Genomic DNA, 15,805 nt, shown 5'->3' on the forward strand with positions numbered 1-15,805 from the left:
TACGAAGAGTGGAGCCTTGTGCTCAAAAGTACCTGCACACGCTGGTGCCAACGGGCAAAAAGGGGAGTCTCTTCGAGGGAATCAGGCAGTTCAGTTTGGTGCACAAATGAAGAAGGACAGAGTTCCGCGACTCAAGCGCAGCCTCCACTGTGGGCAGAAGCAGAGCACGAGTACGGAAAGGCGTGCTGTTTGACACAGCGGGGAAAAGCTATGTGCTCCTGCAGGAGGGCGACCAGTTCCTAGCTATGCTACTCACCGGTCCCCGATGCAAGCAGACCCAGGCTTCTCCGCGTCAGTTTCAGTGCTGGCAGGTTCAGGGGAGCAGGGGACGTCTCGTCGTCGTGTAGATTCTGCAGCAGCAGAGTTGAGTTAAAGATGTCCCAAACTAAGTGAACCCGCACAGTTTGTTACCACAGCAGGGCAACGGAGCGGCCGTGTGTATCTCAGCCAAATGTACACTACTCACTTCAGACCTGGGAATGCCAAGTGTACGAATCGTGTGAGAGTGACAAGGACTTGAAATACAACACAACCTGGCGGCGGTTACAGAGCAAGACTCCTGGGTAGGCTGGTCAGTCTGCTGGATGGCCCAAAGACACTTCCGAAGGCTTACGTGCAGGAGATGGTGAAGATGCCGAGAATAGCTGTCCCCGCTATTCCAAGGGTCGAAGTACCAGTACAGGCCTTCTGGTTCGATCAGAGGTAGAAAGGGTTTCACAAAGCGACAGCAGTGCAGAGGAGCAGTCCTTCAGCGGGTCACCAGCGATTCCTCGGTTCAGCCTCGTGGTTGCAGGATACTTGGCTCCTGTATTCCTTTGTTCGTGAGAACTCAGGAGATCGACATGGTAGTGGCGTTTCCAGCCCCCTCTTATCCACGGTTCCCTTCGCGCCAAACGGAGGAGACCCAATGGGAGATCCGCTCATCAAAACACTCACACCATACGTGGACCTATCACAGACCACGGTGGTCCCAGGCATTCACACCACCCTAGACTCTCTGGCACCCAGGATGTGTATTGGGACCAGACATCCCAGCCCACATCCTGGAGGCACACACAAGGCCTGTAGAAGCCTGCGAAAGCATCTGTGTTTCGCGGGAAAGTACTGCCCAAATAAGGAAGGCCCCGGGTCGGCTCGACCTGGGGAATTTGAAGGGGGCAAGACGGTCAGTGGACAGGACTAAGGAGCCTCGTGGTCTGGCCATTTTGGGAGCCAGGCCACCATTTTGGGCTAAGCGCGAGAAACGTGCTTAAAACGCCAAAAGGAGCTCAAAAACACAAGAAACGATCGCTGCCACCATTCCCGTCCGTGATTCACTTGCACCGATCAGTTACAATCCAATATGAGTATCTAGGGCCTGTAGAAGGCTAGAGACCCAAGAGAGCAGTAACTTGGCTTACAGTGCCCTCTTGTGTCATGTTGCACGAAAGCTGCAACATGATAAAGAAACTACGAAAACAGCGTTTCCCGGTACTGACTGTCTTAAGGGCATGTCAGTTTCCCCGTAAGAATGGAGCGAAAGCCCAGAGGAGTGCGGCAGAAGGCTGCACTTCTCTGGCAAAGTCTAGATCATGGTGAAAACAACAGCAAAAAGTTTAGGGGTTGCCACATGGAAGGAAAATTACCCACAATTAAGAAATCTTTCCTAACAGTGAGTGACACCTCCTACCCCCAGCACCTGACCTGGTACGTGTGCCTGCAAGTCCTGGTATTCATTTGCATTCTGGATTTGTAGTCCTGGGTTTATAATGGGGACTTCTGGGATTATAAATCCTAGGATGCAAAATAAAAAAAAACAGGACTGGATTGGCATCTCCCGAATGGAATGGGACAGGTTAACACATACATGTCATTGAATTACTTGATACTAGTTATTAAACCTCTGCGCTATAACGTGACTTCGACCCTGCCTCCCTACCGACTTTGCCCATAGTCTAGGTATCTGCTGTCCATAGGCCTCCTAGGCCTGCTGCTAGCTGCTACCTCTACTATGTGCTGAAATTGTAGATCTTGTATATTCTCAGCATATTTTATATTCCTGTATAGTTCTGTTCATATTCTATGTTATTGTATAATGTATTGTATTTTTCTTCTGTATCTGTATATTTCTGTATCTCTGTACCTAAGTAAAGCGCCCAGATACCCCTGGGTTCGGCGCGCTATATAAGAAAATAAAACAAACAAACTCTCCGAAAGGTGTGCCAGAATCTCTTTGCAGGGAGGTGTTTCAAAACAGTGAACCAATGAACTCCGAGTCCGCTGCGTTCTAGTGTAACCATAGGCAAGCTGTGTTGCTCTTGTTTTTCATATATTGACTTTTGGTACAGAAAGTGTGGTTGTCATTTTTGAGTGAGTGAACTGTATTGTGTTTCCATGTAGTCGGCGATCACCATGAACCTAATTCAGCCTTGGTGCTCCGTGGGAAAACGTGACTATATTTCCCAATGAATAATACGTGCGTCGCTACTGCAGGCCTCCCTGCGCTGTGGGTGTGGGCCTTCCCTCTCCATTAAACACACAGGCAGTGTGCACACATGGGCAGCCAGGTTTCCATCGGGTGACTCAAATATCGAACACACCTTTTTATTTACGGCCAGGACTCAGGACGGCAACACCTTGCGTTCGGGCAGGTTCCTCCCTTAACGCGCAGCCCTCCTCTGCCACACGCATTCGAGCGACAGCAGCACAATGGAGCACACGAAAGAACTGCACGGTAGGAGGCCTTCTTGTTGCTTGTTGCCCGACTGACTAGACTGAATTGGATGAATTGTAATAGATACATGGGAAGCTGGTGCAAGGGGGCCAGAACCCGCATTTTCTTTGTAGCATTGTTCGATAAAAGCGGAGTTTAAACTGGAGAAGTGTACCTATGTCTTATGAAATAGTATTTACTTACACATTCTCTTCTATTCTTTTCTATTCTCTTCCTTCTCTTCTTTTGAGCATGCCTCCTGTTTTCAAAAAGCAGTGCACAATTCATCCCTTTTAAAGAGCTCTGCGACTGTTTAACTTGTAGGTTTGACCCTGTACCCATTTTATGTTGTATGCACTCATTTTATCTTCCAGTGTGCAGCGATATTGTGCTCAAAGAAAAAACGTGCAATTTTGAATGTTCAAATGTGTCAAAGGTTTTCCGAAATGCAGTCGAAAAAGCTGCTACATGTAGCATTTTACCCATTTAACGTACACATTAATGTTAGGTATGGGATGGGATCGGGGACATGGGCTATCCCTCGTATACCACCTCTGGGGCTTGCATCACATACCAGGTGGCAGTCCCTGGCCAAAAGGACACCCTACTGCCATCTCCTAGATTTGCGGTGCCGTAATTAGCACCAAGGTCCCTTTGCGGGCTGGTTTTTAACGCCTGCAAAAGCAGGCGTTAAAGTACCAACCCGCAAAGGGACCTCGTAGTAAGGCGGTAAGGGTTAACGGTCACCGGTACCATTACCGGTGACCGTTAACCCTTACCGCCTTCCGTGTAATGAGGCCCATAGTCCGTTGCAGCAGTCTATTTCGATAATATTAAGGCTCTAGCTAAAGTGATGCAGCTTTTGGTAGAGAGGCAGGGTTTGCATGCTCGAATGAGCTTACAGGTGTAGGCACTTGCCGAAGTTGTGGCGCTGACCTGTTTTCTCAAATTTAGGGAGGAATCTAGATAAAATCCCAAGGTTTTTACTTCACTGGCGACTTTTATGATGTTGCCATCTATATTAAACGATCAATATTGTTCACATAGTTTGGAAATGTTGATGTGAGTGGCTAGAAGGAGGAGTTCTGTCTTTTCATCATTCAGGCAGAGACCATGTGTGGCCATCCTTGCCTGAATGATAAGGTAGATTCTGTTAATCGGGGGCTAGGTCCTTGGCATAGTCACCTGTCAAAGGGATAAGGATCTGGGTGTCATCAGCATAGTTTGTGTGTGTGACACCCATGTGATCCAGGTAATCAAACAATGGTTTGGTAAAGGCATTGTACATGGTAGGTGATACACACGATCCTTCTGGGACTCCGCATGTAATTGGGACTGGGTTTGCTGCCGCTGAGGCGGAAAACACTCTCATTGACCTGTTGCTTAGGAATGATTTGATCCATGCTGTGGCTTCTGGTGAGAAGTGCAATGTTGTGGAGAGGTGGTTACATAGGATCTTATGGTCGACCAGGTCAAAGGGAGACGATGAGTCCAGGAGAAGCAGGAGGGCAGAGTTTCCTTTGTCTTTCAGGTCATCTATTTGCATTTTTAGATCAATCAAGGCTGTTACAGTGCCATGTTGTGGCCTGAAGCCTGATTGACGAGACCTAATAGCTTGTTAGACTGCAGGAAGTTTTGTATTTGATTATAGGCAGCTTTGTCTATAATCGTCAGCAGGAATGGGACAGTGGTAATGGGTCTGAAGTTAGTGGGTATATTTGGATCAAGAGATGTTTTTTTTTTTTAAAGCAGAGGCAGCACCCATGAGTTCTTCAGGTTGGTTGGCACAGTGCAAGTGTGGAAGGAGGCATTAATGAGTGAAGTGATAAAGGGAGCGATGATGCTCGTTGCTTCCTTAATGACGGCGGCTGGGCACAAGTCTCCTTGACAATTTGAAGGTTTTAGGGAAGCTATGATTTTTTGCACTTCTTGGGGTGATACTGGAGTGAATTTAAATCGTTGAGTGGATGTGGGGATGTTAGGGTGGTTTTTCTTGGAGATATCTTGCAGTGGCAAGGTGAGTTTTTTTTATCAATGATTTTCTTTTGGAGAAGTGTAATTTTATTGGCCAGAGCCTCCTGGATTTTGGTACATTAAGTTTGATCCTTGACACAGAGGTCAGTTTGGGGGGTAGGTGATTCAAGTTCTCTAAGTATGATAAAGTGTTTGCGGGTGCTTGAGCTGGCTTTGTCAATTCTTTCATTATGGGAGTTGTATTTGGCTGTGATGATTTCATCTTTGTAGTTGGCCGTAATTTTTTGGAGGGTATCTTTATTGATGGTGGATGGGTTATTTTTGCTATGGCTTCATATTTCCTTTTTTCCTTTCTCAGTTCTTTGAATTTGGGGGTGAACCAAGTGTTCACATGGACAGTCGGTTTACTTTTGCACATTTTTAGTGGTGCAATGGAGTCTATGGCAGACTTGAGAGTCTTATTGTACAGCTCTACTAGTTCTTCAGGGTTGGATGGTAAAGAGGGTGCCTGTAGAGGTTGGAGGAAAGGCCTAAGGTTATTGACAGTTATATTTTTCTTATTTCTGGTTAGAATGGGGGAAGCAATGGGCTTGGTCATAACTGGAAGAGTGCAGTTTAGGAGAGTAAACTGTGTTCTGTCCAGGATAGTGGTTCGATAGCTGATATATTGGTAGGACAGTTAAGGTCTGCTAGCCAGTCCAAGGTACGTCCTTTGTCATGTGTGGGCTCGAGAACTCTTTGGGTAAGGCCTAGTTCGGACAGGGAATTGGCTAGGAGTAAGGCAGAGTGGTCAGCTGGATCGTTAAATCCCAAATTGAAGTCACCTAAAAGGATGATTTGAGAAGAGGGTTTGGTATTGGTTGTGAGAATATTATTGATGCCGTCTTCAAATGACCCTAAGGGACCTGGAGGATGGTAGATAAGGTGCATGGTTAAGGTTTGTGATGTGGAGTGTGGCAGTTTTATAGTCAGAAGTTCACAGGCTGAGGTAGAAACGTGGTGGATCGCTCTAAGGTTTAGTGAAGCTTTAGCAATGAAGGTAATGCCTCCTCCTCTAGTTGATTCTCTATCAGTTCTGAGAGTGGTGTAATTGTCTGGTATGGCAATGAGGAGGGATGGGCCTGCCGCTGCATGTAACCAGGTCTCAGTTATTGCCAGGAAGTCCAGTTTCCTGTCAATGATCAGGTCAGCGAATTTAGTTGCATGGGCGACTAGGGATCTAGCATTGAACAATGCTCCAGTAATGATGGTGCTGGTGTTGACAGTGGAGGTTTTGGGAGTTGAGGGCTTACTTGTGGGTTTGGAGGCATATCTACAATTTATAGGTGGTTGCTTTGAGATGTTCGCCCTAAGGTTGTTGATAGGAGTTGCAGTGGAGGGTAGGAGGTAGTATCTATCTAGCCTAGAGCCTAGTCTAGTATTTCTAACTGGCGTTGGGCATGGGATGTTCGAGGTTGAAGTTTGGGAACCACGGTTTGTTCATCGTTTCTTCAGTAGATGGAGAGAAAAAGTAAATTACACAAAACATTTTTTAGGGAGAGGATGGTGGAAGCATGTAGTAACTTGAACTTGGCTTCTAACTATGTAAGAACTAAATCTGATTTTGGGTTAAAAAAATACCTGGATTTCATTAACCCCCCCCATTTGCCCGTGCCCTTAATATTAATTTTCATCTCAGCACATTGAAGTTGGCGAAGTTAACCAAGTCATGGAGGCCAGGGAGTTCAGGTTTATGCCCTTTTTGCATTACCTGTGAGGAGATAGTTGCACACATTTTTTGTTATTCTGTATTTAAACACAGGGACTGGGAGTACTTTATCATAAACCTCACCTAAGAACATCAGGCATTCGTACCATCTCTGAGGCTCTGGAGTTATGCAATATATCTAATTATGCAGGCATAGTATATAGAGTGGGCAAATGGATCCATCATGCTTGGCTATTGAGGAATAAAGTGTAATACGGGACTCGTCCCTGAATCCTTATACAATGAATTATGTGGTGTAATACCACCATACAATAGAAAGTCAGTCATGGGTGCTGCAAGTATGTTTTCTCTTCCTCAATACCTTTGTTCATTACTGGGTTTTTAATGTACTTAGATGACTTTGTCAAATTGTGTTTTAATCCATTTTCTATTATCTCGACCTTTACTTAAATTCTGTATCTATATATGTTGTGAATTTTAATGTCTCATAATGTTTTTGTGGCTGCTTTTACTTTTATGTCTACGTGCCGAATAAAAGGTATATTGAATGAACCCTCCTAGATTGGGAACGCACAAAATGGATTATCACCTCTATGCGGATGATGTGGTGTTAATTGATTATGCTCCAATCGGGCTCCAACGCTCACTAGAGGCTGTTAATGTATTTTTCAAAGGTAAAAAAAGACCTTGAAGTTAACATCCCCAAAGTACTGGTAATGAATCCTTTGAAAAATAATCCTAGAACTGCTTAGTTGAAAATCAGAAACTTGTTGTAGTTAAATATTTTAAATATTTGGGTGTCCGACTTTGCAATAATAAAGTTAGTATCACAAGTGCTGCAGTGTAGCTAAGATTTTTAGACAAATGGTATGGGCGTTTCTCACTGACAGTTGTGGTTACTATCTGTAAACCGAAGATTATACCAAAGCTGATTCATGGTGCAGAGACAATAGAGGAAGATTGGGACTGGATAAAGACAGATCTGAGAATTTGGAAGAGGGTTTTGGGCCTCCCTTTGAGTACTCCATTGGCGGCGATCCACCATGAATTGGGGGTTAATCTCTGAACAGGCACGTATTGATTGGCGACAATTACAGTTAGTAAGATTGATACTGTTAACGCCAGAGAACACTTTATTTGTTATGCTTAATGATCTGTGGAGTACCGCTCCTCTAAAGTATTGCGAAATGGGTGGGTTTGTGTTTGAGTATACTCACCAAAATAGATTGTAATAAGGCTGAGCTCTTATGCAACCCTTATAGAGTAAAGAAAAACTCTTAGAACAGGATTGGATCACCAACAGCCATTTATTGGTGACTATGGGGATGTAAAACCTATTTAAGGCTCCACAACCAGATCTGCAACAACATATCTCAAGAGTATGCAGAACTGTTTTGTTAAGAGTTAAACTTAACCTTTACCCGACTAATGATGTTATGGGACCGAGAGTGAGAATCGCTAGAAAGGAGAGAATGTCATTTCCGCCACATTGATATTGAGATGGTGAAACAGCTGATGATCTCTTGATGGTAATGCGAGTAGAAGCATTTGACAGATACATGACAACATTCGAAATGTGGTCTTGAGAGTGTATGTGGCTTCGTTTGTTAACAGACCCTGGCGATATGTTGTCTGCAGCCGTAATGAGATATGTTAACCTAATCTTTAAGGCCAATCGATTGTCTCTCTTATTGCGATTAGCATGCTACTGTCTGTTTAGTTTGTAATAATCCATGCACCAAATGAAATGGCTGCTAATAGGCTTTTAGTACTTTTTGTTTCTCAAGCAGCACTCCAAGGAAGAGCTTAAATCAGTTACTCTTTGCAAATGTCACTTGGCACTTTCTGTTTATGCTGCTGCATTTGATCATGATATGAAATCTTGTAATCTTTTTTCATAGATTAAATGAAATGGCTGCTAACAGGCACATGGCACCTTTTTGTTTCTCAGGTAGTAAGTTAGGAAAGAGCTTTAATCATTTACTCTCTCTACTTCGCTCTCCCCACTTTATGATAATGCTGCTGTATCGGTTTAAGACATGAAATCTAGTTATTATCTTTTATAGATGGCAAGTTTATATCAAAAGGTATTTTAGTATGAATTTAGTTTTATTGGCTTTAGCATGTTTTTATGATTAGGAAATGGTTTTGATACATGTGTGTGGTCTCTTCAAGTGGGGAATAAGGATTTGGTTATTTAAGTCATTATGATGAGAGTAAGTTGTTTGCTTGTTCTATATTGTGAAAGATTTTGTTGATAAACCGCAATACAATAAATAAATATTGATTGAAAATTGAGAAAGAGAATGGTGAGTACTTGATTGGCAAGATTATGGTGTGAGACAGAGGTCTACTACTACTTTTTTGCTGCGACAGCTCCCTTTAAGGCCATGATGCCCTCTGGAGCCCTCCCTTCTTCTCCACTCCAGCTCCCTGTAAAGAGGGGCTGTTGCGCTCTCTTGACTTGTCATAATAAAAAACAACCTATTTGTGAGTTGCTGAAGGGCTGATAAGGGCATTATCCAAGAAGGCTTATCCCATGCATGTTTGATTAAGTGTAGAGATACTGGTCTCTCCCATTGTCCAGAGGGGGGAGCATTTAGTAGGGTAGGTAGATTCATGGGCACCACAGGGATCTTAAGCATGTGAGCCCAATTTAGGCATATCCCTTTGGCGCTTGGAGGGAAACTAATAGAATGATTTTACATTCTTTGAGTAAGATCGTGAGAGAAATCAAGTTAGAAAGGGAAATCAAGACACAGAACTATTGGTCTGTGCCTCTATAGAGCAGAGGTCTGCTTCCTGCCGCTCTCCGTAGTTTTTGTCCTACGACTCTGATGATTCCTTAACATTGACTATGTAGGCTAGGACTGAGAGTTGTAGTCCAAAGCATCTGGAGAGACAAAGGTTGCAGTATCCTGCTGTATGTGATGATACCCAACCCGATGGATTGTGTGTTGTATTGCGATTTGTTATGTGCCCTTCTTTGTTCTAAACAGAAGGGCATTCAACTTTTATATATAAAATGAGGATATCATATACCACTTTATGCTGGCTTCTAAGCTCAGTGATAAGTTATTACGCAGATTAGTGGTTCTCTGTGTATCCACCTCGGAAACATGAAGGGTTGTGGGCCATGTCAGGATTCCAACTTGCAGCCTGGCCTCATGTCAGAGGTGAGCACTTAACGCATGAACTCTCTAGAAAGAGCAATGAAAATTCACCCAATGAAATAAAATCTACAAATAACTATCTCATAAAAGATTAACTACTCCTAAACTTATGATGTTGGGTAAAAGTACCATGGAGAGTCAATGATGTTAGATTAGAAGAGGTGAATACGATAATTTATTTAGGCTTTCACGCTGATGAAAAGAAATTAACAGCTAAATTAAACATAGAGAGAATATCAACTAAACGAAGACCAACCCTAAAAGGGTTGACAGAAATCTACCTGCGGTCGTTTTTTTTTTTCTTGGTATCCACTGATTATGGCTTATGAAGTCAACGTGACTCCTGTGTTTTGTTTTCAGTGCATTTTGGTAGTGCGAAACAGCACCAGAATGCAGAAACCATTGCTACTGAGAAATGAAGGAGATTGTTTTTTGGAGCATGGTGTCTGGTTGGCATGGCAACCTACAATGATTGGATGCAATGGCCAATGTACAATTAATCGGTTACTTTTAAATGTACTTCCACCATTTAAACCAATGACTGTGGGTCTTAAAGGAATTCAGCCAATGCGGAGCCAGATTTTGATTTACATACTCACTTCTTCAGCAGTGCGTAATGATCTGTTTCTCCTCAGCCTCCAGTGGATGCCTACAGTTCATCCGTTCATGGCAGGTAGAGGCAGAGCAATGTAGTTCAGTCTCTGCCTGCTGTGAACTGAACAACTGGAGGCGCACAGAAGAGGCTGAGCACATAATGGAGCATGAAATAATGAGAGGTGGTGGTGTAGCGGAAATGTGGCCTGCCACCTTACATTGTTGTGTTAACTGCATATAAATGCTAACTGACAAGAGGGGAGTCCTCTCCTGTCAGTCTGCTTGTCCTGGTTGTGGAGGTGAGGCCATCCATTCCTCCATAACAGCACAATGCATGGAGAGAGTGTGAGCATGTAAGAGGTTTATTTCATGTAATGTATCTCTGTGTATATACATTCCTGCAGACACATCACATAAAATAAAAAACTTTTACATGCTCGCTTCCTCACTGCACACCGTCATGGAGGAGCAGATGATCCTTCCCTCCTCTATGCAACATGGAAACGCCAAGGGCCTGATTCTTGGAACGTTTTCCTGTGGGATTGCACCATTATAAAACACTTCCATGAATCAGGCCCTAAGTGTCAGCTGACAATCGGCGTGTCCACTTTGCGTAGACGAGGGAAGGGCTAACCGGTCCTCAATGCTGGCCATGCTGGCACATGGTAAGGGTTAAGCAAGTGTTTTTTTTTTAATGTAATGTGTGTGAGTTGTGGTGTGTCCCCTTTAACATATATCTATTGCCCGTTTAAGAGCCCGAGTCATGCCCTCATCATGACAGCAGTCAATAAAAGGGGCCTCTATGTGCACGTGCGGGAGTTTAGCAGCAGACTCCAGAAGTGATCGACTGGTGTCCATGTCAGTTATGTTGTGGCCTGCCGTGGGATCACGGCCTGTCTGAATGCCCTGGCCTGTGTGCCCACGGAGCCTGGGACTGTGGGGTGCATGATCCCACCATCATTGGTTGACATGGGGAACCTGGTCACTGCTGGGTGCTGCCCCCTTGCCTGTTGAGCTGCGTGACTGCAGCATCCACTGTCTTGCTGGGTGCCCCAGCAACTGTGCGCCTGGACCCTATGCCCGGGGGTCCAGGCATAAAATGAGTGTATGTGTGTGTGCGCATGTTGGTGTTTGTTTTGCATGCGTGCATGCAAGGAGTTGTTCGATGTATGAATGCGTGGGTGAAAGTGTTGTATGTGTGAGTATATGTGAGGGGTGAACAGATGCACTGAATGTAGGGGTTGGCCCTGCCATGCTGCATCAAGGGTAAAGCAAACACTCCCCCCCACAACCCCCCTTGGGCTGCCATTCCTCTCCCCTGTGCTGTCATTCCTCATTCATTCCCCAAATGCTAAATTCATAATGCAATTAGCAACTACAAATGCCCAAACTAACTATATATCTATACGGTATAGACCTCCTTTACTGGGATTTAGCATGGCTGTCAAAAGTGGAGGGTTGCATATTAAGCTACCTTTTGGCATTCCTCTTGGTCTTCTGGTAGAGGCTATTAGGGTAGTTATTAATCTAAAGTCTTTATATGTTATGGTTACACAAAAGAAATTAATGATGTGTTTTGTAATAGTTTTTGAGAAAATTTGCTGTATGAAATTTTAAATAAAACAATACAGAAAGAGATGAATAAATGGTTGTTGAAATATAAAATGTGCTGTCATGCCCTACCCCACCTTGCGCTGTCATTCCTTACCCCCTTTGCGCTGTCATTCCTTACCCACTTTTGGGCTGTCACCCCTTCTGCCTTGTGCTGCAATTCCTTCCCACTTGCAATTTCATTGCTTCTCCCTACTGTCATTCCTCCCCATCCCTTGACATTTCTTTCCTCCCTGCCACTTGTGCTTTCATTCTTCATCATTGTGCTGTCATTCCTTCCCATTGTACTGTCATTCCTTGCACTGTCGTCCCCCTTGCACTAACATTCCCCCGTCGTGCTGTCTTCCTCACTCCTTCCCCATGCTAAATATTAGTTGCAATGAACCAAAACGCCAGAAATATTTGCTTTGCCACTGCTTGTTTTATAAGGTATAGATATTCTCCTTGAGTGGGATTTAGAATGGCTATCAAAAGTGCATCACTCATATTACACTACCTTTTTGGGCTACCGCTGGGTCTTCCGTTAGAGGCTATTAAAGTAGAAATTAATCTAAAATCCTTATATGCCGTGCCTATGCAAAGGAATGAATGAAGTAGTTTATACATTTTGAGAATTTTCTGTATGAAATTTTAAATAAAACATTACAGAAAGAGGTGAATACCGGGTTGTTGAAATATAGAATTAATTCAAAAAGACTGATTACAAAATGGGGCGTTGAAATAGAGATAACAAATGAAGGGTCTTCAGGGGAAATTTGGTTAAAAGCGTGGCTCTCTGGGCCTGGGTTAATTACTACTATAACACAATTAAAGAAATTAAACTTCCCCCATAGGCCAACAATGCCTTTTCTCCAATGTAGTATGTTTCAACATTATACATTAAAATGCACAGAGAGAAAGTTTGCTAGGTCCTTTTTTCAAGTTCAGATAAAATCGATTATTCAAAGGAGAATAATTGGAGCAAGGAATAAAAAACCTATAACCTCTAGAAACTGTGGATTTTGTAAACATCAGAAAAGTACAACATTGTAACATCTTGTTGTTGAATGTCCTGCACTATCTAATCTCTGATGCAAATATTTAAAAAAGCTGTATTAGATAATTATTTTATCATGATACTTTTGGGTGTGGGATAATGAATGACAAACATATCTGTTTAATTATCGCTACCGTAATGAAATTGAGATTTTATAATTGCATCAATTCTGTTTACATTATAAGGCTGTCTGTAAACCAAAAACACTTGTTATAAATTAAATCATGGACTCAATACGGATCATGATTTTTCAATCTTTCTCGAAGCCTGTACACACCTGTTTGGGGATGACTTATGTAAGGAAATTGGGATCTATGATGATACATTTAGGTCATGGTTTTAACATTAGTTTACGGCTGTGCTCACTGTATAAAAACAGTCCCTTGTGTGACAGTAATCATGAAGTCTGTATGGATTATGAACCGTTAAATTCTATTTAATCTAACATAAACTTCTTTACGGATGCTTTACGAGGGAAATTTTAGATTTATAATGTTACCTTTATAATATAATTATAATCAATCCGGATCATAAACTTTCAGTCTTTCTCTAATACTGCACAAACCTGTCTGGAGATGATTTATGTAAGAAAATGGGGATACATGACGATACTTTTAAGGATATTGCTTTGTCTTAAGTTTACAGGCTGAGCATACTGCATAAAAATCTTTTCAGTTACACACATTATGGAACCAGTATGGATTATGAACCATCCATTACTCTTCAATTTGACAAACATTTTTGGGGATGCTTTACGTTAATGTTGTGTCTACAAGGTAATTTAGCCCATTTTGATTTTCACTTATAACCTTCTCTTCAGAGAAATATTTAGCTAATGTTCATTTACCCTATCCTCTTCTTTAATTACTTTTTCTTATCCTTCTGCCATTTTCGGCATGTCTCATAGAAAAGGGTGAGTTACTATAATATATTAATGATTGTTTCTTCAAGTTTGATTTTTTTAAGTAACCAAACTACCAATATGGGTATTTTTGGTGATTGCATTTGATATCAATTTCATGACTACATGACTGTAACAGATCTATGCAGGCCAAATAACTAAGTAGCTGACCACAAAGGGGTAAGGTTATCTATCTTACATACATGTGGAAAAACTATTCTGATGCAACTTACAACTATTTAATGTCTAATTTAGTAACCACGTTTTTCATTTTCCTTTTTCCTTTGTTTTTTTGATATCTGCATCATACCAAAAAAAAGGTAGTGATTATTTTTTCTGTGCTCTTTATATCTTTTTATGTTTGGATATTTTTTCATTGGCATCATTATCATCAAATGTACTGCTATATATATACTTGATGACAAAAATACAGTTTATGTTTGGTAATCAAGGCCTTGAAAAGGAACTTTTGGTCGAAACACGTGTCAGCATTGTATCTAAATTGTCTGTTGACAATAAACACGGAATCAAGTTACCTCTTAGCAGTTTTATTCTTTGAATGTTCTAGTCTGGCGCACATGCACACAAACCTTGCCTTGCTAAATTTGATTTCTTGGGGTATTTTTCAGTATACCCCCGATGTGCATTGTGCAACCTCCCTGATTGTACGTAATACCATTATCACTGAAGCACCAGAGAGACTTTGTCTCTAGGGGTACTGCATTGTGTCTTAAATCAAATTAAAATAAATTCGTTCCTGGACCATTTTTTATACCGACTCCAGAGATGTACAAAAACCCAGACGTGTGCATCTGAATCCTGTAGAAATGTTTAAGAATGGGCCAGGTATGACCCCTTACCTTGCTCTGGTGAGAGTTTTGTGCTGATAAGAGGGCCCGTCCCAGAATCCACCTTGGCCACTGAGGTCACAGAGGCACAGGTTACCTGAGGGACAGTTACCTAGGGGAAAAGCCAACAGGCAAAAACCCCTGGACAGTGCACAATGTGAGGGCAGCGTCTTCCTGCAACGATCAGGAGAAGAACATCGGAGAATTCCTGGAGGCATCTAGCACGGATGATAGAATAAGAGGCTGGTAAGCAGTATGCAGGTAGGTTCCGGCAGGCTGTAGGTTGTAGAAGGACAGCATTTGAACAGAGTATGTACAGATACGAAAGGATGATGGGGTCTGACCATAGGAGGAACGAGGAGGAAGAGCAGGAGCATGGAGAGCACGAGCACCAGGCCTGGAGAAGCAGCAACGGCAGTAGCAGAAGGTACATGCACCCGGAGCATTGCGACACACTGCAGCACTTATTGCAGCTCCTAATAAGGAGAAACACCCGATGCAGAGCATTGTGATGCCAGAACTGGGTCCCCATATTGGGAAGGGCGCCTGCGTTGTGACTTACATGGCGCCATCGTGAGATCCGTGTGGGATGGCCGCTCCATGGCCGTAGCCATGACAGAAACCATCTGAAGACAATCAACAGGAAATCAGAGAGCTGGCTCCATTGTGGATGCTAAAAACAGTTGTTGTACTTGGATTTTGGGACCTCAGACTGTCCAACTAATAAAAAATGCAATTCAATTTATGCAATGAAATGACTTCTGAAACTTCCCTGATCACAATTCAAGATATGTGCAATAACCCACATGCCAGCATCTGGACCCTGTAGAATGACATCAAGTGTCCCTACAAGTTGGCCAAATAGTAGCAAAAAACCTTTGAAATACACTTCAGGTGCAGAACCCGTCTTCAATTAGTACAGAAATGTCACTACTTTCCTGGCATGTAAAATGTACTTAGCATGTGAAATCATTTAAAAAGGCAGCATTAGTTGTCAGACAAAGCATACAATATCATGTCACAAAGGTTAAACTTAACACACGAGCCACACATTTAGTTCATCACCTTTATTCATAAGAGCTGGGTGACCGCCTACAGGGCCTATGTTGCCAACTAAAGCACAAGATGGATGACTACAGTAAAGGTGTAAGGGTGGCTTTTACTCCCTCTCCATGTGTGTATAGGAGGATGAAGTGGGATTCCCTGGTGTCTTCACCCCTATTGCATCCAACTACCCTAAATCATACCCAAAAGCCGTGAGAGAGCAA

At 42.8% G+C, this 15,805-nt stretch overlaps 1 protein-coding gene across 2 annotated transcripts in view; it reads left to right on the forward strand.

Moving 5' to 3' along the window:
- Positions 1-15,805, forward strand: part of CLMN (calmin) — a 2,282,147-nt gene that overhangs the window by 197,105 nt on the left and 2,069,237 nt on the right. Inside the window, exon 1 of one of the 2 annotated variants that reach the window (XM_069637683.1) lies at positions 2,586-2,713. The exons of the other annotated variant lie outside the window; for it this stretch is intronic. Coding sequence (XP_069493784.1) covers positions 2,689-2,713 — 25 coding nt within the window. The 5' untranslated portion in view covers positions 2,586-2,688. Of the gene's footprint in view, positions 1-2,585; positions 2,714-15,805 lie in introns of those variants that run through there. 2 annotated transcript variants of the gene reach the window in all.

Source organism: Ambystoma mexicanum, chromosome 14 (assembly GCF_040938575.1).
Source record: "Ambystoma mexicanum isolate Mex_15411 chromosome 14, UKY_AmexF1_1, whole genome shotgun sequence".
NCBI lineage: Eukaryota > Metazoa > Chordata > Amphibia > Caudata > Ambystomatidae > Ambystoma > Ambystoma mexicanum.